The following is a 26817-nucleotide window of genomic DNA, read 5'->3' as shown; positions in this document are numbered from 1 at the left end:
GGATGTGGAGGAAGGGGCTCAGGACAAGGGATTGGGGCAGAGAAGGGGTGCAGAGTGTAAGAGGGGGCTCAGGGAAGGGGGTTGGGGTACAGGAGGTGCAGAGTGCAGGACGGGGCTCAGGGCAGGGAGTTGGGGTGCAGGGTGCAGCAGGAGCCCAGGGCAGGTGGTTGGAATGCACAGGAGTGCAGAAAGGGGCTCAGGGCAGGGAATTGGGTGCAGGAGGGTGCGAGGTACAGGCAGAGGGCTTAGGCAGGAAGTTGGGGCGGGGGCAGGAGGGGTTTGAGCTCCAGCCCGGTGCCGCTTACCTAAAGTGGCTCCGGGGTGGCAGTGGCGCACACCAGGGCCAAGGCAGGCTCCCTGCATGCCTGCCCTGTCCCCACACTACTCCAGGAAGTGCTGCGGCCCCTGGGGCAGAGGGCTCTGCATGCGCACATGGAGCCCTTTGCCTCCCGGCCCGGGGGCTGCTTCTGAGAGCAGCGCCGGGCCCGCACCACCAGGGTAATCCCGCGGGCCGGATCCAAAGCCCTGAAGGGCCGGATCCGGCCTGCGAGCCATAGTTTGCCCATCCCTGATCTAGACCTTCGCTCTTAGTCTATAAATGTGTCACTTTAGGGCAAGAGTGCAACGGTGTTTGGATGGGTCCCCAAATACAATTCTGAGTGCCCCAGTGTCAGGAGTATGGCCAAATGAGCTAGCGAGGCTGCTTGACACACCATCCTGCCTGATCGGCTGAGCAAGCCAGAAAGCTGGTTCTTAGGCCCTGCAGCAGCAGGAGCTTGCTGGTTGCTCAGTGCCCATGCCTTCTGGTGCTCATCTTGCTTCTAGCCCTGCTCCTGCCTAGATCATGACCTGCATACAACCTTGCTCCAGCCTAGACCCTGCCTTGCACCCAGCCTTGTTCCAGTCCTGTCCCAACCTGCTCCTGCCTCCTCAGACTACAGGTACTTCGGTTCTGACCCTCAGCTCTGATCTCTGGCTCTGACTCTGCCTTGTCCCTGGGCTCTTGCATTCAAACTCTGACTCTGGTTCTAGCCCTCACTCTGCCCACTAGGTCTGACTCCTGTTCCGTCCACAAGGCCAAACTGCCTATGACCCAGTCTCCTGACACCCTCCCTACCCTACATAACCTGGAAGTTTACATGCCCATCATGTACCCCAGCCTCCCCAATCCCTAATGGATCTTGATGTTGCCACTTCTCATGATTTCATCTTAAATCTTGATATATTTGGTGTTTTCTGAAAGCAACAGCTCCTGGAACCATTTAAGTACATCAGAATCTCTATGAGCAGTAGCTCTACTGGTAATGTCATAAAACTGTGCTACGGGCACGCTCCTTCCTCCATCTCACTCCCTGCCTCCTCCTGCTCCCTCCACCCCTGGCATGCCCACTACCTGGGCTTGTGCAGTATCCTTCAGAGAACTACGTAGGGTGCTATATGCTGTACCTGTGTTGAGGGAATTCTCTCTTTCTCCCTACCAGCTACAGAGTGTTACTGGTCTTTTAATGTTGGTACAGGGGGCAGGCCGTGTTGGGCTGAGCTGGGGGAGGAGAATCCTTCCCTGGTCCTGTGCCTGAGCCACTCCATCAAGCTGCCTCATGTTCAATGGAAAGACGATACATTTTAGTGGAGATTTTAAAAGGAATAGCAAGCTAATGAGGTGGAAAAATAGAGGCTGTCTTCTACAGAGGCTTCCACTCTGAGAGTAACAATGAAGTGTCAAGGAGACAGAGGAGAGATTGTTGCCAGACAAACAAAGGGAGCCAGGGAAGATAGTAGAGAGAACCAAGAGAGGTTGCCCAGTCTTGTGATTTTAGCATGCATTTCACACTATTTGGTGTTTTTCTTCAAGCTCCAGATCCTGGAGTCAAGAGATTACACAAAAGTCTTTGCTTTCTTTTATTTTAAAAAATAAGTTGCTAACCAGAGAAAAACCTGAAAATCTGAATCAAGTGTACTCAGAAACCAGAACCTTGGAACTCTGGAACTTGACTTTCAATGACATTAAGGTTCCTAAGTCCCTAAGTCACTTTTAAAAATGGGACTTAGGCGCCTGTATCACTTAGGTGCTTTTGAAAATGTTACTGCTAGTCTTCTGATCCTCAGAGTCACATCTATTTATGTGGACTGCTGGGGAGGGGGGCCTTTGTGAGAAATCAGCTGTGTGGGGAGAGGGGAGTTTAGTGTTCTGTGGGGGATCTAGTTTTGTTTGGTAATTTATGGCAGGCTTTTTATTATATTTTTAAAACTGTTGTAATGCTAATTAAGGCAAGAGGAGAAGGTGGAAGCCCAGATGAGCGAGGCAGAGGGCAAGGTAAGGAAGTGGCATTCATGCACAATGCTGAAGAGGAAGATAAGTTTGCAGAGGAAACATATATCTGACACAGTCTGCACAAAGGTTCTAAAATGACCTTCCTATAGCTCACAAATCATCATAACTTCCATCTTATTGCTACAGCCAGGTAGGGAGAGAGAAGCAAGCCATACACTGGGCTAATAGGGTCTAGGCTTGTTATTTGCACAGGAAGGCATCAGTGAACTGCTGGCACCTGCAGTAACAGAGGCAGCGAGATGTTTTTCTGTGTCAGAGCTGGAAAGGGGTTATTTTGCTGAAGCCCCATGTCAGGTTTCTGTATGACTTTGCCCTTTCCCCCAAGTCCGCCTTACAGGCCATGAATGCCGCATGAGAAAACAAAGAGCTAAGCGGGCATGCCTAGAGGTGGAATGCATATGAGAAGCATGAAAAACAGATTCTGACAGAACCGCTTAACACCCTGATAATAAGCAGGACAGAGAGCTGTAATGGATTATCTGCCCCAGGAGGAATGGCCGCTCAGACCTTGCAGTGTACTCACTGACTCTCAGTACAGATACCATGCTGTTCCTATCACAGTCTGTGATCACTGTGCCAGTCTTACTGTGGTCTCTGGACTGAGGCACTTAATTGACAATTCCCCTGGAGCCTGGTCTGAACTCCTTCACCTCCATCCCCATAGGTTTACATTCTGATCTGCAGCACCCACTGCTATTCCAGCCCTGGCCCCACTTTCCCCCACAGCTCTGCCAATGCCACTTAGTCCATACCAGCAGCCTTCCCTACTAGTCCAGTCGTGGGGCTCCCAAAGAGCTTTCCTAATGTACCTGTCTCTGACCTGCAGCGCCCCCTAGTACTCCCAACAACATACCTGTGCCAATGCACTGCATTGCTGACCCGCAGCTCAGTCTGCCTGACTTCCTGTCCCTATAACTCCACAAATGCACCTCAATCCAAATTAACTGCACTCCTTGCTGATCCAGTCCTCCACCCCTTCCCTCCTCCCGCCACAGTTCTGCCAGTGCCCTTCAGTCCTGTCCTGCAGTTCTCCTGCTATTCCAGTCCCGGGCTCCCCACAAAGCTCTGCCAATGCCCCTCAGTCCTGCCCTGCAATCTCCAAGCTTTTCCAGCCCTGGGCCCCCATAGTCTCCTAGTTCTGCCAGTATCCCAGTCTGTTGCACCTATTGCTCACAGACAGGTTGTGGGAGTCTTTGTGTAGCTTAACTCCCTCCTGTCCTTTGAGGAGCAGAGCCTGGGGGGAGGATGCAGAAACCTCACTGATATGATCTCTTAATCTATTTCTTTTCTTCCCTCCACTGGCTCCTTTTTGCCTCGAGGCCTTCACTCCTCCATCTTGGGAATGACTTTGCAGCCTCCTCCACCTCCCGCCTGCAAATGTATTGGAGTTTGGCCTCAAAAGAAGAGAGCCATCGGATGTGGAGAGCAATAATCCCCCTGGTGCGGCTGATGGCTTTGTGCTCCACTGGACCGGAGAGCTGCTTGACTGGATTTCATGTACCAGCTCACTCACCTTGGTGGGGAAGAGGGTACATTAACCCTTCTGTCCTAGCCCTCTCCCCCTACTGATCCATGTGCAGTGGCTGGACCTGCCTCTGTTGGAGAGTGGCTGGGAGATATGGCCTTTTTTATTCCCTCCCTTAGATCATGTCGGAGAGACTTGCTAGGTAGAGGTGGGAGCCCTGAAAGACGTAGTCACCTGCAAGCCGCCTGAATGCCCTTATCCTGGTTTCCTCCTACTTCATTGCTACATTCCTGCATTGCTACTTCATTGCTTCATTCCTCCTCTTCCTTCTAAGCAGCTTATCCCAGAATCCATTTAGGGGGCACAGGAATCCAGTTAAGGTTGCCAAATTTCTAATTCCACAAAACCAAACACCCCTTCCCGGACCCCTTACCGAGGCCCGCCCTGCTGTCCATTCCCCCATCCCTCTGTCACTCGCTCTCCCCACCCTCACTCACTTTCACTGGGCTGGGGCAGGGGGTTGGGGTGTGGGAGAGGGCTCTGAGCTAGGGAAGGGGGGTGAGTATGGGTTCTGGGCTGGGGGTGCAGGCTCTGGGTGGGACCAGAAATGAGTGGTTCAGGTGCAGGAGAGGGCTGTGGGCAGGGATTAGGGTATGTGGGGGTAAGGACTCTGGCTGGGGTGCAGGCTCTGCTGTGGGGCCCAGATGAGGGGTTTGGGGTAAATGAGGGGGCTCTGGGCTGGAGCAGGGGGTTGGGGTGTGGTGGGAGTGAGGGCTCTGGGGTGGGGCCAGGAATGAGGGGTTTGGGGTGCAGGAGGGGGCTGGAGCTGAATGTTGGGTGTGTGTGTGTGGACTCAGGGAGGGAGTTTGGGTGCGAGAGGGGACTCCAGGCTGGGGCAGCAGGTTGGGGTGTGGGAAAGGATTCAGAGTACAGGGTACCTGGGGTGCTTACTGCAGCTCCCAGGAAGCGGCTGCCAGGTCCCTGCAGTGCGGTCCCTAGGTGCATGGATGGCCAGGAAGGCTCTGTGCACTGCCCTCACGTCTGCAGGTGCCACCCCCGCAGCTCCCATTGGATGTGGTTCCTGGTGCAGCCTCCCTGGCTGCTCATGCATCCAGGGGCTTCAGGGACCTGGCGGCTTTTTCCAGGAGCTGCGTGGAACTAGGGCAGGCAGGGAGCCTGCCTTAGCCCCGGGCCTCCGCTGCACTGCCGACCAGACTTTTAATGGCTCAGTCAGTGGTGCCAACCAGAGCCGCCAGGGTCCCTTTTCGACCGGGCGTTCCAGTAAAAAACTTGGATGACTGGCAACCCTAAAACCAGTCCAGGCTATTCTCTCACACCCAGGGCTGCCTTCTGCAAGGGCTATAGGAAAGTAGGGCCAGTCCCCAAGGAGTTGCACCTAGACTCCATTACAAGGGGCACAGAAATTCAGTTGTTTCTGGATTTGGATGGTGAAGAGCCGGGGTGGGCTGGGGTTGGTAGCTTGTAGGAGTTAAGATTGATGTTAACAGAATAGGGGTAGACCACAGCAGGAGGGGGAGGCGTGCAGTGAGGTTTCCAGGGGCACAGGGGAAGCCAACCTAGTTCAAAAATGGTAAGTGGTGTTTAATCTGCCTTGTGATCTGTCAGCGCACAGGCTGGGGAGTCCAAGCGTGAGGAGACTCGAGTACAAAGAACAATTAGCTCAGACAGGAAGCCAGCAATGCAGAACGGCCATTCACACATCAATGTCAGAGCCAGGGGGCTTTCATCCCCCTCCCGCCTCACTCCAACACACACCTGCTCACCTCGCTCCCTTTACTTAAGAACATAAGCACGGCCATACTGGGGCAAACAAATGGTCCATCTGGCCCAGTATCGTGACCTCTGAGTGTGGCCATGTCAGATGCTTCAGAGGAACGAACAGAGAACAGGGAAATTATTGAGTGATCCATCCTCTGTCATTCAGTCCCTGTTTCTGGCAGTCAGAGGGTCAGGGACACCCAGAGCATGGGGTTGCATCCCTGACCATCTTGGCTAATTGCCATTGATGGACCTGTCCTCCATGAATTTATCTAGTTCTTTTTTAAACCCAGTTATACTTTTGGCCCTCACAGCACCCCATGGCAACAAGTTCCACAGGTTGGCTATGTGTTGTGTGAATAAATACTTGCTTTTGTTTGGTTTAAACCTGCTGCCTATTAATTTCATTGGGTAAATAACACTTCCATATTCACTCTCTCCACACCTTGTCTCTCTCTCTTTCTCCTTTCAATCCTGCCCCCCTTCCTCCTCTCATTCACACCCTCTCCCTGTATCCTGGTCTCATTCTCTCAGGCCTGGACTACACTTAAAAGTGCTATTGGTATAATTAGTTTGATTAGAGGTGTGATTTTTTTAAACCAAACTAGCGGTATCAATAAAAGCCCCTATTGTGGACACAGTTATTTCAGTAAGAAGGGGCCTTATACTGGTACAGCTTATTCCCGTAACTGAACCAGAATAAGGCCAAGTCTAGACTACAGACTTCTGCTGGCACAGCTCAGTGAGTCAGGGAGTGTGAAGAGGTGTGATCCCTGACCAACTGAGCTGTGCTGGCGAAAGCCCTGAGCACAGGCATAGTTATAGCAGCAGATCTGCACTTTTATAAGTATAGCTTATTTCACTTGGGAGTGGGGGGTGGAAGAAGCTATGCTAGGAAATGTGCAGCTTTTCTGACATAAGCTGCAATCCCAATAGAAACACTTGGCTAGTACAGTGCACTGGTCTTCTTATATTGGTAAAGCCTTCCTAGTGCATACACTGACTCAGCAATACTAGTATAAGCACCTTTAGACCAATATAACTATAGCTATGCTTTGGGGTGAGGTGGAGTGCATTTCATTATACTGGCACAGTTAAAGTGGTAAAACTTCCTAGTGTAGTCAAGCCCACACTTTCACGCTTCCCTTTTTACTCTGGCTATGCCTACACTAAAGAGTTTATAGTGGCACAGCTGTACTGATGCAGCTGTGCCGCTTGGAGATCTCTCATGTAGCTGCTCTATGCCGGTGGGAGACAGCTCTCCCATCGACATAATTAATCCACCCCCCACTAGTGCTTATGCCAGCATAATTTATGTTACTCAGGAGGGTGGAATATTCACACCCCTGAGCAACATAAATTTTGCCAACTTAAGTGGTATTGTGTACACAGCTAAAGTCTGTTTGATACTTATTTTCATTAGGGTTTTATTAGGGAGACAAACCAAAATCCCACCTCTGAACAGCCTGATGTTCAATTCAGATCCCAGCTTCAGAGTTGACCCATATCCCTTTCACTGAAAAAAATATGTAAAATTTTAAACATTCAATTGGCCTGGTGTTATACACAGACAAGCAGTGGAAACATCTACACTGTGTTGTCTGTACAGGAGAAAATATAAGGCCAGAGCTAAAGTTGTGCATTTGATTGGCACTGAACTGTTGCTGCAGATCTCTGGACGAGGGTACAGGTGGGAGGGATAACTTAACCCTCCACAGCAGGGGGCTTGGCTGGTGAACTTGCTAAAGCCTGCCAGACAGGGGCCCTATGGTGAACCAAGGGAGATTTGCCAAAGGAGAATGATGTTCATCACAGCATGTAGGAAAGACTAGGAAGAATCATATTACTAAGATTACCAGCATTTCCCAAACGTGGGGGTGGGGAGAGGAACGAAGGACAAGCTGACCAGAGCAGAAGATGGGCAGGCCTTTAGCAACAGGCCATGACTGGGGTCATTTTCCTGAAGGGAGGAGAGGGGGGTGAGCTTTCAAAATGTGGGAAAACACTGGGGATTGCACCATACTAGCTGCTTGGGAGCCTTATGAAATTACCAGGCTCCTCCACTGTGTGTATTGCCTCACTCATAATTTCCCTGTGCTGAGTGTTTTATTAGCTTGACGGCCTAGGTGAAAACATCCCACTGCCACAATGCCCCCCCAGTTCCTTACAGACCCTGAGCTCCCTCTGATCTGAGCATCTGCTCGTATGTGGGGGTGGGAGCATAGAGTCAGAGCAACATGCACTCAAGTGCTGGAAGGGTGGTGCCTGAGCACCTCCTTCTGATGGGGCTGTTCAGACAACCTGTCTCATCCTCACCCTCCAGTTCCACCCTGCACATAGTTTCTATTTTTAGGAATTTTACTTCCTGATTTTTGCTCAGCCAGGAATCATAGACTATCAGGGTTGGAAGGACCTCAGGAGGTCATCTAGTCCAACCCCCTGCTCAAAGCAGGACAAACACCAACTAAATCATCCCAGCCAGGGCTTTGTCAAGCCTGACCTTAAAAACCTCTCAGGAAGGAGATTCCACCACCTCCCTAGGTAACCCATTCCAGTGCTTCACCACCCTACTAGTGAAAAGTTTTTCCTAATAAGAACTGTTTTTAAGTAGGGCTGGCATTAACCCAAAGTCCTGTCACTCTCTACAGCACCTCCGTATGGGTTTGTGCTATCTCAGTTACGTGTCTGCTCTGCTGCCAGATTTATTTTCTGTGGGCTGAGTGAAAGCGGATTGCCCAGAACTTTGTGTAATCGGGGAAGATAATACAATCATCCTGTTCCAGTTTCACGGGCCCATGAGCTTCTAGCCTAGGACTCAGCTCCTAGCTACTGCACCTCCTTTAAACAAGAAATAGGTCCCCATAGGGATACACTACTGGGATACACACTACACCATCCTTAAATTGGGAACAGGGTCCAGTTGGTCCCCTGGGGTCTCTATAGGAACATGTTCCTGGGAGTTACCTTTCCAGCCACTGCACCCATTTTAAACCGGGACAAGCTGATTTCAAGTAGTGATCAAGAGATGAAAATCTCCATAGCCCAGTCTCATTCCCCTTGAACCATATCTGGGGATCATATGGCACCTGTGGTGTCTTGTGTACTAGAGTATCCTTGAATCAAGACACTGAGACTTGATAGTGGTATTCATAAACAGTGATCTGTATTGCTCTCACCTGCACTGCATGGTATCTGTACAGCACTCACTAAAGGCCAGATTTTCAAGGAGCTCAGCACACTGCAGGGCCTATTGTGACACTAATGGCCTTCACTGGCCTTCATTTGGCCACAAACTCCTGAAGTCCCTGTCCCAGCCAGCGCACCCTAGGCTCATTGTAGAAACAGGGAAAGATTATCTGAGGGCAAGTCTCTTTTTTGATTGTTTCAAAGTCCGAGTCAGGAATCTGAAGGTGGCCCAAGAACATCCCATGATATAGAAAATCTCCATATTCCAGCCCATTCAGTCTTCTGATAAATTCCTAGGCTTGAAAGAAACGGTATCCTGAGTATAAGGCTAAAAATCCCAGGCACCCAGGAAAGAAGCAAATACCTGAGAGTAGAAGCAGCATCCCTGAAAAAGAGCGTAAGATCACTTTGGGTTTGACACAGATAAGTTTGTTAACCAGCTACTGCCCAACAGTTATATCCAGGGCAGAGTAAATAGCCCAAGAGTCTGTCCCATATTCATAGATGAAAGGTAAACAACCTGAAACAAATAGGAAGAATAAGAAAATGTGCAGGGGAGGGAGGGAAAAGGGCAGAGGAACAGCCTATAAATGATTATGCAAAACTTTCTGTTTAAAATTCCACAAACTGTGTAGGCATCCACTAAAGGCAAATGGAGCTGGGGTTACGCCATGAGTTTGAAAATGATTAATGAAAATTGCTTCCCAAGCCATGTGCTGGAAACCCATCACTTGGGACACATAAATGTGCTCCAGACAAAGACCTGAAGGCTAAACTGTAGTGGACAATCTTCTAGAGGCTGGGGGAAAGAGAAGTGATGGACAAGACATGACCTAAAAGAACTTTTTCATCTATAATATAAAACTACTCAGTAACAGCAGCTGTGTCTCTTCACTGATGATGCTAGAGCACCATCTGGAGGCTGTTTTAGGGCACATACTTCTATTTAAAGCTTCATGTTGAAATCTAGTTACATTCTACTTAAGAAGAAGATGGTTTCAGGCCTCACCTCTGCCCCTGAGCCCCTTTCACGTTTTTTATGGTTTTGCAAGCACATTTTCCTATTTTTAAAAATGTTTCTCTCCACTGGTGCTGTGTGAAAGACCTACACAAATAACAGGGATTCTAGCTAACTGGTAATACAGGGAAACTACTACACACCCCCTTCCCTTGCACAAAAACAGAAAAATATGATTTGTGAAGTCTGTTTCTGTTATAGTGTATGAAGTGAAACTTGTAACCATAATAGGTACATGTTCAGAGTGAAGTGTGATTTTCAGATCAGTGGTCTCCCTTTAATTATGATCTTACAGTTTGCTGGCCCAATTCCCTTCACCTCCCTTTTAGTTTTGTACAGTCTTTGCTGTAAGTAAATCATAGTCCTACAGGTTCCCAAAATGCTTTCCCACTATCTCCACATTCTAGGTTCTTGTTAGCTGTGAGTCCTTGCTCCATTCTGAAGGGGACTGTTCCCCGCCCTCTCCTCCTGTTCACAGGGCAGATGCATAACAGAGTATGACATCATGGTATGTCACAAGGGCCTGATGATGTCATAGCCCACCCTGAGCTGGGGTCAGTCTGCCAGGAGGATCCTGAGTCCTTCATTAATTCAAGGGGCAATGAGTACAGGCATCTCCTGCTGGACGGGAGAGGTGGAGGAGGGGTGATCCAATCCTGATGGTTTCCCTGGGGTACACCATCTATCTGTTGGCCGTACTCCTGGCCACTCACTTCCTCGTGTTCTCTGATGCCTTCATACCATCAAAAAGCCAGACCATGTTCCATGGAGTCAAGGACAGGAAGCCTGAGGGAAGGAGCCCACCACCAGGTTAGAGAGGCTGTCTCTGGCTTTCCTGTGTGGAGAGCCAATGGGGAGAGAGGATGGACTGAGAAGATGGCAGAGTGGGAAGGAAGAAAGGATGTGGTGAAGGAGGGGTTAGAGTGTGAGGATTAAAAGAAGGGAGGGTGCAAGGTGACAGCTAGAGATGGAGAAAGAGGGAGGGAATGGATAGAAAAGTGGGAATAGGGGTTGGCAAAGAGGAATGAGGGGGAAAAGGAATGGGATGGGGAGGAAGAAGGAATGACAGCATAAGGAATAAGGAATGACAGCATAAGGGAAGGGTAGATATAAATTGAGGGGATATCAGAGGAGCTTGTTTTTTAGTTATCTATATGTCCAATGCCTCAATTCAGTGAGGCCCTGCTCTGGGCCAGGGCCTCTGAGTGGTACTAGAGATTGGTAAGCCTGCTGCAACTGTTGCTGAAAAAGCTGTCTTTTAGTTCAGGCAGCAGTCCTGCATTAAGATCAAGAGGTCTCAGGTTTGCTCCTCACTGCTGGCGACCCATCCAGGAGTCATAACTGCTAAATGATACAATCCTGTCATTCTCTCAACCATGCCAGCTGAAATGCCGCTCATAGGCAGGGAGCAAGGTTTCCCCTTTATCCCCTCAGCTTCCCTTCCCAGCAGGGGTTGCTCTCACAGCATCTCTGAACAGGCAGCCAAGGCTTCCTCCCCTTGCCCCACCCTCACTTGGCCTCACTGCTTCCTGCCTCACATGGGGAGAGAGAGGTGAGCAGGCTGTGAGCTTGAGCACATTCCACCTCCAGCAGCCTTCTGTGCAATGAGGGAGATGGGACCAGAGTTCACAAGCTCAGGGGGAGCAAGGGCTCTGCGAGAGGGGCACTGGATCCCTGTGGGAAGAGGGAGAGCAGAAAAGGGGAGGAGAAAGGGCTGGGTGAGAGCAAAGAGAGAGAAAGGGCCAGTCATGAAGAAATAAAGGTGGGAGAGACTAGATGAGAGATTGTGGTTGAAAGAGGGGAGGGAAAATGCTATAGGGACAAGTCATGTGGCTCCTGCACAGGCCTGGAACTCCTGACTTCCATTGCCAGCTCTGCCACTGACTTGCGGTAGGACCTTGGGCAAGTCTCATCCCTCCTCTTTGCCGCAGTTTCCCCATCTATAAAGTAAGGATAATGACCTTGGGTCACAGGTGGGTGAGAGCACCTTCATAGCCTCGGATGGCAGTATAGCATTCATTTATTAGCATTAGATGATTTTTCTGGTGTAGAAAAAGTTCACTCACTTCACACACATCCATAAGCGCGTCACACAAGGAGCTACATAGAATTTGGCAGCTATGACAACAATGTGGTGAGGGATGGGCTAACATCTAGGGAGACATCTAGGGAGAGGAAGGATAGTGAAGCTAGGCAGTTTGGAAGAGAGAAAAGGGGACAGGAAGGAAGGGAAGCAGTTGGGGAGTTGGAGGGGACTGAGTGCAGAAGGGAGTGAAGGAGTGAGAGAATGGAGATGGGATGAGGATGAATTGAGGGAGAGAATGGAGAAAGGAGTGGAGGAGAGGAGAGACAGACATAGAAGCAGCAAGAGACCAAAAAGAATGAGGGAACAGCTAGGATGGACAGTGAAAGAGACAGAGAGGAGTAAGAGAGGCAGAGAGGAGAGCTTATGTCCCCCTCTCGGGTTGCAGGCTGGGAGCAAATGGAAGAAACCTTTGTGGCCTCATCAACAGGGGAAGGCATGGAGGTGATTGACATGGTGCAGAATGAGGATGCACAAAGACTGAGGAATGCAGTGGTGAAGGATTTGCTGTTGGATCTGGCCATCTCCTTGAACACAGGCAGCATCGTGCTTTTTTTTTTATGCGTGACATAGAACCAGAAATCATTGCCATGCTCATGGATGAAGACAACCTGAATGTCTACCTGCGTTTCATGATTGCCTACTAAGCAACAGTGCTTTTCCTCACTACTCACACCCCAGGGAACCTGTGAACCAAGTGACAACAACAGGCACCTTCCCCATCACCTAGACCTGTCTCATCTCCCAACCCCCTTGAGAACCCTCAATAAACCCTCAATCCAAAGCTTGTGGAATCTCTTATAAACCAGACTTCCCCATCTCAGGATCTCCCTCCTCTATCTCCCATCTGCTTTTTATGGCAGAGCAGAGCACTCCCCACTGAGCTGGGCCGGAGGGCTCTAAAGGCGCTTATGCACTGCATTGCCATGCTGGAGACCTACCTATGGGTCATAGTCTTGATTCCTTTCTCACCTGGTACTGCTAAGGTGACAGAGACCCAGTTCCTAGTTACAGTGTGGCAGCCAAAATACCTGGTCCACCTGGTGCAAGAATCTGGAGTGACTCACCCTGTAGGTACTTGCTCCAAGTATGTTAATGGTTAAATCAGTGATATGGATTGTTCACATGAGAATGAGTGAAAGGAACTATCTACGCCAGGGTTAGGCAACCTGTGGCACGCGAGCTGATTTTCAGTGGCACTCACACTGCCTGGGTCCTGGCCACTGGTCCGGGGCTGCTCTGCATTTTAATTTAATTTTAAATGAAGCTTCTTAAACATTTTAAAAACCTTATTTACTTTACATATAACAATAGTTTAGTTATATATTATAGACTTATAGAAAGAGACCTTCTAAAAACATTAAAATGTATGACCGGCACACAAAACCTTAAATTAGAATGAATAAATGAAGACTTGGCACACCACTTCTGAAAGGTTGCCGACTCCTGATCTACACAAAGGGAAGCAGCTGATCCATCTGGCCTGGTATTCTCTCTGCAGCAGGGGCCATTACCAGATGCTTCACATGAAGCTCTACCATAACTATACAAATACATGCTTACAGGGGAAGGTATTTCTTAATGCAGGCAGCTAGTGTTTGTTTTATCCATAAACCAGTAGGTCTGATCCTAAGAGTTGATCCTACCCAATGTCATTGCAGATATTTTCTTACTCAGATACGTATCAGCCTGCTTTGAATCCCACTATACTCTGCATCTCCATAATATGTTGAGGCAATGAGTTCCACAGGCCAACTATGTCCACTGTAATAAAGTCAGACTCTGTAATGTCCAAAAATAGTCCAAATGTTAAGATGTTTCTGTCTTTGAAAGAGCAGCAGTATAAAGGGGTTAAACAATTATGTTGTGTCCATTGCTGGAAAAGAAACTACTGAATGACAAACATTTTTCTCAACTAACATTCCAGAGAAAATGTTTTTTCCCTGATTAACAAGGTATAAAAAAGTCAAAACAGAGCTCAATGTAGATTACTATCAGAATCAGTTTAAATAATAAAATATAGGTTTTGTTGGGGACATAATCTTTTTTTGATTATGAAAATTATGAGTAAAATAATTAAATACACTCTGAGATACCAATTATAAAAAAAAATCCACCATGAGCTGAATTATTCCCAGTATATGTTGCTAACAATTCATTAGCTCAGGTTGTAGTATCTGAAGAAAATAAATGCAAAGGAAAGAGGAGTATTTTTCAAGGAGCCTTTCTTGAGCTGACTGGACTAGGAATTGAACAAAGAGGAAAAGTTTGGGTGTGGAATCAGTAAACACTTTAAGAGTGACCTGCAAAGGATAGTAACATTGGGCTTGTGCTCTTCTTTATGAGGGACAAAAAAAGAGCCTAACAGGATTTGTTAAGGTAGCACCCAGTCATGAACCTGGACTCCATTGCTAGGCACTGTACAGACACCGAACAAAAAGGGAGACCTGCCCAGAGAGTTTACAATCCAAGTAAGGGTGTGTCAGCTCATGGAGTTATTCAATAATAGCTGTCCCTGAATAACTCCATGTGTGGTTAAGCTGTAAGGTATTCAGCACCTTCTTCTTCTTCTTTTTTTTTTAAAACCTTAGAAATACCAGGAAAATAAAATCTTGCTTTTCCTGTTTTGCTGGAGGTCTTTCTTGGAAGAAATGGATATGTAGATTCTCAGATCTCACAGCCCATACTTGAAGGGCAAGGTGTGCCCTATCTACAAGAGCTTTGCTTCACACTAATCATTCAGGTATTTGAATTAGTTAAATAGATGTTTAAAAAAACAAAAGCATCACCACCAACAACCAAACAAATCGTTTTAAACAGTTAGAGTAAAAAAAAAACACCTCTTTCCATATCAATGAATCAGGTTTCATTTGCATGATTTCTCTGATGTCATAAAGATCCTAGATCTCTAGTAGTCCAAGAGGCTTCCAAGAAAAGCATGGCTGACAAGACCTGAATTTCCAATGTTGGAAAAAAAAAGGGAAAAAAAGGAAAAAATATTGGGGGGCAGAGGAGGAAATACCAACACTTTCAGGAAGCAAACAAACAAAAGAAAAGAAAAATCCCTGTGGTGTTTAAATGTTGCTTCTAATCTTAAATATATAATATTAGGTTGTTTTTTAAAGGGAGTCAGTGTGATGTAGTGGATAAAGCATAGGTGTAAGAATTGGAAGGCCTGGGGTGAAATCCAGCCGTATTAATGTCATAAGGGAGTTTTGTCACTGACTTCAAGGGAGCCAGGATTTCGCCTATGGTTTATTCTCTCATCTCTGCCACTGACCTGCTGTGTAATCTTGTTTAAGTCATTAGTGTCTCTGTGCCCCAGTTTCCCCATCTGTAAAATAATGATATCTAACCCTGTCTGCATAGTGCTTTGAAGTCTATGCATAAAAATCACCAACATATGTGCTATTACTTATATCAAACCGTGAGTTTGATATACACCATTTTTTCAAGACTAGTAGAAATGTTTCTAAGATTTTCTTTGTTCACTCCAAGGAATACAGATTTTAGTTTGTATTTAAACATTCTCCTGCAGCATTTGCAACTCTGATATTACAGCAATGACCTAATGCTTGAGAGCTGGAAAATAAAACTGACAGGAAAAAAAGTGAAATTCACCAGTCTATTTTCATTCTCTCATACTGAGTGAAATTCAAAAATGAATCAATCAGCATTAATAGTAAATAGTACATTTAATTTTTAAAAAATATTTAAATTATATTTTTTCAGTCAAAAGACTTATTAATAACAACACAGGTAAAGAACCTTTTATTCACATATATTCTGTTTGGCCTTTAATCAGTGAGAATACAACAGTGGAATAGTCTTTCAAAAGAAGTGCTGTGTTGGCCTATACTGGTTGGCACTGGATTCATAGATGCCAAGGCCAGAAGGGGTGATCATCTAGTCTGACCCCTTGTATAAACAGGCCATAGAACATCCCCCAATAATTCCTGTTTTTTAGAACAACATCCAGTCTTAATTTAAAAATTGCCAAAGATTGAGAATCCTCCACAACCCTTGCTAATTGTCACAGTGATAGGGATTAACACAATTAATAGGTCTTTTCCAGCTTTAATTTTGATGCTCATTCCCAATACCAGTATCTACTCCCAAAGAATTACCACACCGGTAATATAATGGTCAGAATAAAACAGCTCCAATCATTTAAAATTTTTCCCAGGGACAGCTTTACAAAGAAACAGCGGCCTGTGAGCTGTAGGAGGGTTGTGTTTGCCAATTCTAGTGAATTTTAGTTTTTTTTTTTTTTTAATATAGGTCTAATTATCAGAGCCTCCAAAATTATAGTTTAAAGGGGTTCTTAGTAACATAGAAAAATGTTCTTATATGCCAAGTTTCTTGCTGCTCCTGAAATCCACCATATCTTTTACGCTTTGCCCCCCTACACTGCATTACTGCATGACATTTGGTTACAACAATACCATGTCACAAAACATAACAGCAGCAAAACTCCCCATCTGGATAGCAAAATTCCTGAAAAGCAGTTTGGTATTTGGAGAAGCATTCTAAAATCTGGGTGGTTAGTCTGACCTCTGGAGGCTCCCATAAACCCTGGAAACCATCCCCTATCATCCCAACCTTTCCTTAAACAGGCCCCGGCCCTAGCTAACTTGATGTAGGGTAACCATATTTTCCAAAGGGAAAATGGGACACCATACGGGCTAGCCTGAGGCACCTCCTCCCTTCCCGTGTGGGGCCTACCCAAGGCTTCCCTCTCTCCCATGTGTGTGGGGCCAGCCCTAGACCTTCTGCCACCCACCTGTGGAGGGCTGGCCTGGCCTGAGCTGCTCTCCCAAGCCCTCCCTCCTGTGAAGGGCTGGCATTGCTGCTCACCCCCACACACATGTTCCTCTGCACCCTGCTAAAGTTGCACCCCACTTTTTGGGCAAAACTGGGCATTTGTCCAGTTTGCTCTTGCCAACTGACCAGTTTTGGGACAAATGCACAGTTTTGCCAAAAAAAGTCAGGACAGCCAGGACAGGGCTTAAAAAAAGAGACTGTCCTGGCCAAAATGAGACATATGGTCACCCTAACTTGATGCCTTTTTGTGAGAGGGAACAAGACGTGTCTGTTATCTCCATATGGAGTGACTGGGGGCAACTACTAGGAATCTCTATCTTAGGGGGGCATAACACCCTCCCACACCCCATTGCCTCCTGACACTGCATGACAAGGCCCTGGTGCAGGACTAGGTTAGGGGCTCCCTTCCCCATTCCAAAATCTAAAATGTTGCTTATGCCCAGCATTGGACCCACATCCTATCCCACGGCCTCCAACATCTTCAGTTGCCCCCCAAAGCTCCCCCCACCTCTCCCACTTGCCCCCCTCCTCCCAGTCCTTCCCACTCACCCCATAGTACACCAACACCTCACCCCCCCAACCCCTCATCCACCGGCCTCCAGGACTTTCCAGGCCATTCACCAGCGCCCAGCTGAGCACTCTGCTCCCATTCCAGGCTAGGGAGGCAACTCCTAATCTTGGCTGGCAGCTGCCCCTCAGTTCTTCTCACCCCACTGTCCACCCCACATCATGCAGGAGACCAAATCTGAGTGATGAGTGGTGTCACCTGGTCACAATGCCGCTTAAATCTGGCCTGGGCCCCAGAGGGGTGAGGGCCAAATTTGTGTGAGCAGCATTGCCACCCTGTGAGCCAAGTGATATGCCGGAGTGCCATTCCATCTGGAAGTCCCTCATAACTCAGTGGTTCTGGTGGAACTTCACTACTTGCAACATTATAGCTATGTCACTGACTCTATGTCACTGACTCCTGAGATTCCACTCCCTGTCCTGTCCATGCATTACTTCCCACCTTCCTCTTCTCCACAGAAGGGGTTCCACCGTTCCAGCCTTTCTTATCTCTCAGCCAGTGCAGGCTCTTCCCCTTCTTCTGAGTGCGAAAAAGCTTGAGAATAGCTGCTGCTGCTATGTCCTTCTCGGCAGAAGTCAGCAGGGGGAGCAATTAGAAAAGAGAGGCAACCGCTGCATCAGAGGAGCGATATCTAGGGTTTGATCCAAAGTCCAATGAAGTTAATGGGACTGAGCTTTCCATTCAAGCTGGCACTGGGCCAGGCCCCTAGTGGTCAGAGATAAGAATAACCGGGGGGAAAGCAATCCCAAAGAGCTAGACAGGTCAGATCCAGGACACTAGGCTAAATAGCAGAAAATAACATAGAATCCCAGGACCATCCCACTCATATTGGGGGCACTAAGACAGGTTTGCCATAACATATCTAGGTGGGGTTTTTAGCAATGTACATTAATTAAATGTCTCATCTTCCCATCTGGAAGCAGTAACCAGTGAGTCTCTTCCCCTCGTGTAATTTCAGAGTGAGAGATCCGGGTTCTTCTATCCCTGGTGGTCCAGGGTGGGAGGTGTGCATGGGAACTTGTGAGGTTCCCCCCAGAATTATTAATGATTGCAACTTGTCTTCTGACCTTGCAATCCTGTACCCCCACACTCTGAAAGGCAAGTTTAGCCTAATTGGGGCAGGGCATGGGGAGCATTTGGGAAGTAGCACACACTGTACTGGCTGCTATGTTTAGCCTCTCTTCCCTCCTGCTACCCGGACTGGAATCTTCTGCCACCATGACCTGTTGGTGGGGGAAAAGTATGAGAAGAAGGGATGGGGAGGAATGGGTTAGGCTCCAGAATGTCTCTGTGTGAGGGCAGGCCATTCTTCAGCAGGGATGAATTCTACAGCTCCAGTCTCCATACCTCTGCCTTTCTCTCTCTCCCCCCCTCCTTCTCCATGTGGATTACCAGATGTGGCACTTGAAGGCTGGATTCATTGGTGCTGTGCTGGAGCAGTGGAAATGCCTGGCAAAGTCCTGGCTGTTGCTGAGGGGCCCGCGGACGCGGAGTGGTGGGGGGCTGTGTGGGTCCCTGTGCAGGAAGGCTCGCAGTCTCTCACGGCTCTGGTGCCCACATCCCCTGGAAGGAAACAAAACAGTCATGTCAGCATCTAAGAATGATCCCAAAGGCTCACTTGCCCACGAGCCCTCACATAGGGTCTGCCAGGTTCCAGCTTGTCATCCTTCCTGGGCAACATGAGCATGAGGAGACAGGGCAAACAGAGAGAGATGCTGGACAACAGTGCCAAGAGAGAGGATGACACAGATCTACACATCTGGATACTGCCATTTCTTAGTGCATGGTAAAGGGGAAGAGTTCCATCTATCCATATCTATCTGTTCTAAACTCTTCACTACGTTATTTCAGTATGTTAATTTAGTCACAGCCCCAACAAGGCAGAATTTACGCTGGCTGGCAGGGGAAACACCTACAGGACAGGTAGTGCTGTGAATATGCCATTCTTTGGAGGGGAGTGTCCAGCTTTTATTCAGATGGTTTGCAGAGTCTGGGGCATACTGGACTCATCACTGTTGCTGGAAGCCCAGATGATCACTCTGGTTAATCCTGCCTGCATTCACTGACAGCTGGTCTTAGAGCTGCCATATCCCTTCTCTAATTCAGACCTTACCAGAGTGACCCAATTCTTTGTAGCCTCAGGACTGGATCACCTTCTTCTGCACTCTTCTCAGGGCTACTATCAATAAGCACCCTGAAGCTCCAGCTAGTGTGGAATACAATGGCTGATCTCTATGATCCCTGAATCTCTATGAGAACATAACACCAGTGATCTATGAAGTGCACTTCACTTGCAGCTCAAGGGTTTGGTTATGTACAAGTCCTAAACTTGCTAAGAGGAAGGTACCTGAAAAATCTCACTCCATCCATCCATCCACGTACTTGACCCCCACCACCAAAATACTTGATCAGCTCTCTCCCTAAAGCTCATTGTGGTGGCGGTGCTGGTTCACTATTGCTGTCTTTTCCTTCCTGCAAACCTAAATTTCTTCTTGCCCACTCTTCCCAGGTAAGTAAATTATCTTTTGACGGGCAAGTTAAATATCATTCATTTTTTTTCTTTCATTAACATCAGTCATCAAAAACAAGGGTGCTTAGATATTCCAGTGACTGCTGCCTTAGATCAACCTTAAATGATGGATAGTAGATAGTATGTTGTGCTTGGTCCCTTTGACAGTCTGATATTACTTCAGAGCCCACTGTAAGATGTATGTCTTCAGTGAGGCCTTTGATCAGCATTTAGGGAGCAGTCCAGCACTGCAAAGTGGGGAGAGAGACTCAGACCAGCAGGGCGGGCTTTAGGAAATGCGGGGCCCAATTCGAACATTTTCGGCGGGGCCCTGGCAGGAATGACTAAAAAAAAAAAAAAAGTGTAAAAAAAAAAAAGCCTTTCATTTCTTCCATGTATTATTTACTTTCCATAACTATATAAATAATAAAATTATATAGTATGTACATTGCATCATATATGCTGTTGATTGGTTATTAATGACTGCTGTTTCACATGTGTGGGTCCCCGCCAATCCCTGGGGGTGTGCACATGTGTGGGTCCCAGCTGCTCCCTGCCCCCCTCATTGAAGCAGGTGTGCAGGGTTACTGCCCTGGGAACTGCAGGGCACCAGTGGACCTGGGGCTGGCTGGAGGCAGGGCAGGGGCTGACTGGAGGTAGGGTCTGGCTGCAGGCAAGGCAAGGGGTGCGGGGTTGACTGGAGACAGGAGGGTGTGGGGCGGGCTGGCTTCAGGCAGGGCCACAGGGCAGTGCAGCAGGGGTTGGCAGGGCTGGAGACAGAGAAGTGCGGGACTGGCTGGCTTCAGGCAGGGGGGTGCAGCAGGGGTTGGCTGGAGACAGAGCAGGGGGTGCAGGGCTGGGTGCGGGCAGGGGTGTGTGTAGGGCTGGCTGGCTTTGAGCAGGGCCGCAGGGGTGTGTGGCAGGGGTTGGCTGGAGACAGGGCAGGGGGTTTGGCAGGGGCTGGCTGTGGGCATGGGGTGCAGAGCTGGCTGCAGGCAGGGGAGGTGGGGCTGGTGCGGGCAGGGCAGGGGATGCAGCAGAGGCAGCTGGAGCCCTGGCCCTTTAAATAGCCCCCAAACCCCCCGCTATCCCAGGGCTCTGGGGGCTATTTAAAGGGCCCAGGGCTCCCCTGCTTCTACCCCGCCCCGGACCTTTTAAATAGCTGTGGGAGCCCTGGGGAATGCATGGGGGCGACGGGGCTCCGGCGGCTATTTAAAGGACCGAGGTGGCAGAGGCAGCTGGAGCCCCGGCCCTTTAAATAGTCCCCGGAGCCCCCCGTTACCCCAGGACCCAGAGCGCCAACTGGGAGAGCGGGGCTGCAGGGAAGGGCTTGCCGCACTCTGGCCGGAGCTCCAGCCGGGGCCATGGGGCTTGCCGCGCTCCAGCCGGAGCTCCAGCTGGGAGATCAGGGCCACGGGGCTTGCCACGCTCCAGCCAGAGCTCCAGCCGGGGCCGCGGGGCTTGCCGTGCTCCAGCCGGAGCTCCAGCTGGGAGAGCAGGGCTGTGGGGCAGCCGCGCTCCCGCCTGCGCTTTGGTCAGGGGAGCGGGGCCACGGAAGACCCCGGAGCAGACAGACGGCAGCCGGAGTAAGTAAAAAAAATTTAAAAAGGCGCCAAAGGCGCGGGGCCCTCTTAAGCGCGGAGCCTGATTCCCAGGAATCGGGCGAATCAGCCTAAAGCCGTCCCTGCAGACCAGGAGGGAGGGAGATGGTGATAATCAGACACACAAACCAGAGAGAGAAAGTATGAGAGGAAGATACATTAAAGGAGGCCAGATGGACTGGGACAGACAAGATGAATAAGATCAGCAAGGTGTTCATTACATTGGCAAAGCTGATGTAGAAGAGCTGATGATGTGAGAGTCCACTCCCAGGTAAATTCCTCTCCTGTTTGTGCTTTTTCAGCCAGTTCTTATAGGCCTGTGGGCAAAGAGGGACAGATAAATTAAATAAAAAACTCAGACTGTCACAAATATCATTAAAGTTTAACTCACAACAGAGAGCTGAAATCAGGAGCCTCCATCCTCCCAGTGTGCATGCTGGTGCTGCCTGCTGGTGCTGCGCTGGAGCTCTTATGCTGGGACCACAGACATCCATCCACCCACTCACTGAGAAAGTATAGTATCCTTTTCTTTCCCGTCCCATCTCCTTGCTCTCCAAGTTGGCGTATCCCTGCCCTCTTTCCTATCAACCTAACTGTTGTGCTTCCCGTTCCAGGCAATACCACATAGTGGCAGCAGAGGGTCAGAAGATGATGATGTTTGATGCACTATAAATGAATGAAAACCATTTCAACTTGAGTCACCCATGCTCAAAAAATACTTGCCATGCTTTGCATTTCACTAGTACCTTCTGTCTAAAGATCTGAAGACATGTGACAGACATTATTGAATTAAACTTCATAACTTCCCTGAAGAGGAACTTTCTTCCACAGAGTTCTTTCAGCTTCATAGATATGGGTATTGATTCATACAGGACCAAGACAGGACCAGAGCAAGAAGGTTGCAGGGCAGGGTAGGGCAGGACTGAGGGGCACTGGCAGAGTTGTGTGAAACTACAAGACTAGAACAGCAGGTAGCTTGTGATACCTGGTAAGCGATGGCGAGTCCTCCTGTGTCAGCTGCATTCTCCAGCAGGGTGAAAGTGCCATTGATTCTCAGGCCCTGCAGAGAGTAGCGTTCATACTGTTCCACCAGGCAGCCTGTACCCCGCACTAATGCATCCCTGTTGCATCTAGGACAGCTCTCAGGCACCACTGTGGAGAAGAGGGAAATCCAGGAAGGTAAATGTAATGCCAGTGTCCTCTGGGATTCAGTCACTGCTCCCATTAGTAATGAGCATGGTCTGGGATTGAGTCTTTTGAATTTACCAAACCCACCTTTGCACTACACATTTAAATAGGGAGCAGGTCCTGGAGGAGCGCCCCTGAGCTCTCCAGAGGGAACACACCTCTGAGGTCTGTGACAGTGAGCAGAGGGAAGACTCTATTATAAATTACCAGCAATGGTTTGGGGCATTGGAACAATTTTTATAGTCAGGGTGCTGAAAGTGGAAACCATGGTTGTTATTACTACTTCAGGCCAGGGGATGTTTCTGCACCCCGGCACCTCTAGCTCCAGCACCCCTGAATGGTTCACAATACTCACCGTAATCATAGAATGCGTGAAGCAGCTCGTGTGCCATGATGACTCCCATGGCTCCAAAGTTCACAGCGCTGAAAAACATAGAATGTAAAAAGGTGTCAGCTGCCAAACCTGCAGGAGGCAGGGGACGTAAGGGTTTCTCTGTACAACCCTGCTCCATTAAGTGTGATTCTACTCTGCCAAGTGATGGTGTAAAACCAGTATCAGGGGCTGCATGCTTATCGTCTCTGTTATTCCAGACCAACATGTTCAGTAAATGTGCAAGTAAAGGTATGATTCTTCTATCAGCACTGCCAATTCCCCCTGGCTATGTTTACACAGCAATTAAATACCCACAGCTGGCCTGGGTCAGCTGACTTGGGCTTGCTGGATGGCTGCAAAATTGTCGTATAGACTTTGGGGCTTGTGAGCCTGAATATCTACACAACAATTTTAGCCCCACAGCCCGAGTCAGCTGACCCAGGCCAGCTACAGGTCTTTTATTCTAGTGTAGACATACCCTGAGAGTCAAGCTGAATTCTTTCTAGCTCATATCCTTTCATCATTAATAAAAATTCTGCAAGTCAAATTCTGCCCTCATTAATTGTGGAATCCCAGTGTCTTCATGCCAGGTTAGTGACATGGTAATGCCAGGTTAGTGACATCTGTTGAAGAGTTGCACAAATGGTAACTGAGGGTAAAGATAATGGGGTTGTACAAGTGAACAATTGCAATTGGATGTTTGTTAACAAGTCTGCTAAGTATGCGCAAGATAGTAATCTAATTGAGGGTTTCACTAGAAATAGTTGTGGTACTCCCACAGATTCCACCCACAAACCAAGCTCCACCCATTTGAAACACCAGAATGAGTCCACTCACAGTCAAATTTCCACAGTATGATCATCCCTCTCCTTTCTTATATGCATTGATCAATAATGAAAAAGCAAAGCATGTACGTAGTGATCATCACTAGATTTCAGAATTAACAGGTCACTGAAATGAATAGGAGCAACTCACATCTCTCTAACAGCAGCTGCTTTAAGAGTTCTACAGACTCAGTTCGCATTTTAAAGGTTATCTGCAACTACAGCTGGATGTATAACTGATTTTTCAGTTTACTGGCCATTCTGAAAAATCAACACTAACTTTTGTTTCAGGGTTGGCCAGAATTTATTTTTTATTTTTTTTTAGCAAACTGTTGAAAAAAAAATCTGATTGTATTGAATGAAGCATTAAGTTCCACCTGAAATGGAATGTTTCATTTTCAGTTTTTTAAAAAAAATTCTTTAATAAAATTGAAGTAAATTTCAAAATGAAAAGTCATTTAAAATTGAAAAATCAAAACTTTGCATTAAAAAATGTCAAAACAAAATGTTTTGATTTTTTTTATTTCAACTGAAACAACTTGGAGAATTCAAAATAAAATCGTGAAATATTTTTGTCAACCCCGAACTGCATTTTTTTGAGGAAAAAACCCCAAACCCTGGATGTCTGACTCCTGAATCTAATGCTCTCTCTCTCTGAACTGTTGGCTCTGCTGGGCTAACAGTGTTAACAAACTTACTTCCGTCACAGTCAATTTAGTCAGCAGATCAGACTGAATACAGGGGGCAGATCTGCTGATTCAGAAGTGACTCACTCATTAAGTGGAAGCACATAGCATTAGAAAAGTATATTTGTCTTGCCATTATTCATTTCAGCTGTGTCCCATTCTTAATCCTGTTATGAGTTTTATGAGTCATCAAGGACACATGGGTGTTCTACAGATAGGAGGTGTAAGTTTCACCATAGACTAAAAAGAATTATAATATTGATCAGACCACTTATTTCATTTCTTTCCCCAGTGAGAGCCTATTTTTGTACAATAGGAATTTAATGAGTCTGGGATTATTCTCCCTGTGCAAACCTTTCTCCCGGGGGACAAAAAAAAATGACATCAAACAATGTTTGATGTCTCTTCAATGACCACTCAATGACAACAACTGGTTGCTCAACAGAGGTGCTCTCATTATAACAGAGGAACAGAATTGTACTGTTTGATGGTTCACAGGAATGCATACAAACCTCATAATGCAAAAAAAAAAGTTGCTTAGTAGAGGTGGTCTTTTTATAAAGGAGGAACAGAGTTGTCTTTGATCCATTTGAAGACACTTTGGATAGGAGATTGCCTAAAGGTTTCACAGGATTTATTCTTGGACTCTAGAAAATAATATAGCTCCATCTTTGAGTGACTCAGTATTGAGGTGGACTCAGGAACTGTCTTCTTTGTAGCCTGTCTTGATGAGCCTCATGTCTTTTTTCCTTCTCCTCTATTATATTCTGCCTGCATGGGAGGGCCAGGAAAACTGCCAGCCTGAGTCTCAGGGTAAGAGCCTGAGGTTACTCAGTGACAGATGAGAGATGGCTTATCTCAGCCCCTCATGGAAAGCACTTAGGCTCTGATTTTGCTCGAACTGAAGCCAGTGAACAAATTCCCACTGAGTTCAGTCAGAGCAGGACCCTCTCTCCCCCGTTTTGGCCTTTTACAGTGAAACAGTGTGGTACAAACACAGCATGCCGAAGGGGTGAGGTTTATGCTGGTGGCTTTGCAGCCTCTCAGTACCTGGGGAACTCAGCGTGGAAGAAGGGGCTGCGGAACATTCCCGCCGGGAAGACCACGGCGTGGCGCCTCAATGAGTAGTAGGAATGGACAGACCAAGGGAAGACCTCCCAACTAGAAGCAGAAAAAGAAAAGAGAGAGAACACCCACTATTAATGACTTGGGACCTTCTCCTGATCTCTCTCCCTACTGGACCTTTGTGGGAATGGTGGTGACATAGAGAAAGAACTCCCCAGTGCAATCCCATTCAGAGAGGAGGCAGAGTTAGAGGTTCACATTATTCAGAGCCTCATGTGTTCAATACAAACACTGTATCTGCCTTTATTTATTTATTTATTAGGCACTTATCACTGCCATAGCTAAGTTCCTTGAAAACATTCATGGATGTACCCTCCTCACACCACTGTCAGGTAAGCCACTGCTAGTAGCCTCATTTTACAGAATGGCTAAGAGACTTCCTCACATGCAGGTGGTATGTGGCAGAACAGGGAAATGAACCCAGATTGTCTGACTTTCTGCTCAGTGCATTAACCACAAGAGCAACTTTCCTCCCCACTATCTTGGCCCATTCCTATACTATATCTCAAATCCTCTTGTTTTTGTTGTAACTTCTTCTGTGTCCAGTCAGCTGCTCCTATACCTCCTCTCCGCAGCCTATATACATCCTATAACCAGTCCCCTACCACACATCATCCCCACCACCTGTCAGCTGACACATACTTATCCTGCAGGTGGGGATGAAGGAGCCTCAGGGAGAAATTTTCCCTCACAGCCTTCAGGCAGGCCACCACATTGAGCAAAAAGGTATTGTCATGTATCTCCAGCTGAGGAAAGAGAAAGGCAATGAGAGCGAGTTTAAAAGGACACAGAAGAGAGAGCAAGAGCAAGAGAGAGATGAGAATCAGAAAGAGGATGGGGCAAAAGAGACAACACCAAACAGGGCAGAAAATGGGGTTAATAAAAAAATCAAACAATCAAATATTCTCTTTTTTCTCCCAACCCTCAAAATCTCCAACCTAAGATGTGGAAAAGGACTGCAGGAGATATTATCACAAGCAAAGCAGAGCACGGCTTCTTTGGGGGATGAACTGTGCCACCCCCAACTTCTCCTGTCCCAACAGAAGGCAGAGTAAGCAAAGACGCAAGAGCACTGGCTGGACCTCCCAGCTTCTCCAGACCCAACCTCTTTCAAAACGACATTGGAGGGAAAGGAGAAGGTATGCTAGTTGTATGGAGTATGCTCTGCTTCCTTCCCCTCCAGCAGAAATTCCCCTTGGGTATGGAACAGGTATATTACCAGTAACAAGAAAGGTATGTTTGCATTGTATAACTCA

At 47.7% G+C, this 26817-nt stretch overlaps 1 protein-coding gene and 1 long non-coding RNA gene across 5 annotated transcripts in view; one reads left to right on the top strand and one right to left on the bottom strand.

The window, feature by feature from the left end:
* Nucleotides 1-14504: 14504 nt before the first annotated feature.
* LOC120395045 overlaps nucleotides 14505-26817 on the top strand; it is a 72391-nt gene continuing 60078 nt past the window's right edge. Inside the window, exons 1-2 of the long non-coding RNA XR_005592464.1 lie at nucleotides 14505-14606; nucleotides 26505-26700. This is a non-coding gene — a long non-coding RNA (uncharacterized LOC120395045). The remainder of the gene's footprint in view (nucleotides 14607-26504; nucleotides 26701-26817) is intronic.
* LOC120395043 (kell blood group glycoprotein-like) overlaps nucleotides 19997-26817 on the bottom strand; it is a 31516-nt gene continuing 24695 nt past the window's right edge. For all 4 annotated transcript variants that reach the window (XM_039519234.1, XM_039519235.1, XM_039519236.1 and 1 more), the window contains 6 exons: nucleotides 26204-26307; nucleotides 25487-25597; nucleotides 22909-22976; nucleotides 22351-22517; nucleotides 21587-21682; nucleotides 19997-20108 (listed from right to left, as the gene is read on the bottom strand). In XM_039519234.1, the coding sequence (XP_039375168.1) occupies nucleotides 20034-20108; nucleotides 21587-21682; nucleotides 22351-22517; nucleotides 22909-22976; nucleotides 25487-25597; nucleotides 26204-26307 (621 nt within the window). In that variant the 3' untranslated portion in view covers nucleotides 19997-20033. The remainder of the gene's footprint in view (nucleotides 20109-21586; nucleotides 21683-22350; nucleotides 22518-22908; nucleotides 22977-25486; nucleotides 25598-26203; nucleotides 26308-26817) is intronic.

This window comes from Mauremys reevesii, unplaced genomic scaffold (genome assembly GCF_016161935.1).
Source record: "Mauremys reevesii isolate NIE-2019 unplaced genomic scaffold, ASM1616193v1 Contig90, whole genome shotgun sequence".
In the NCBI taxonomy this organism is placed as follows: Eukaryota; Metazoa; Chordata; order Testudines; family Geoemydidae; genus Mauremys; species Mauremys reevesii.
Note: the sequence above shows the minus strand (reverse complement) of the source record. Positions and strands in the feature narration are given on the sequence as shown.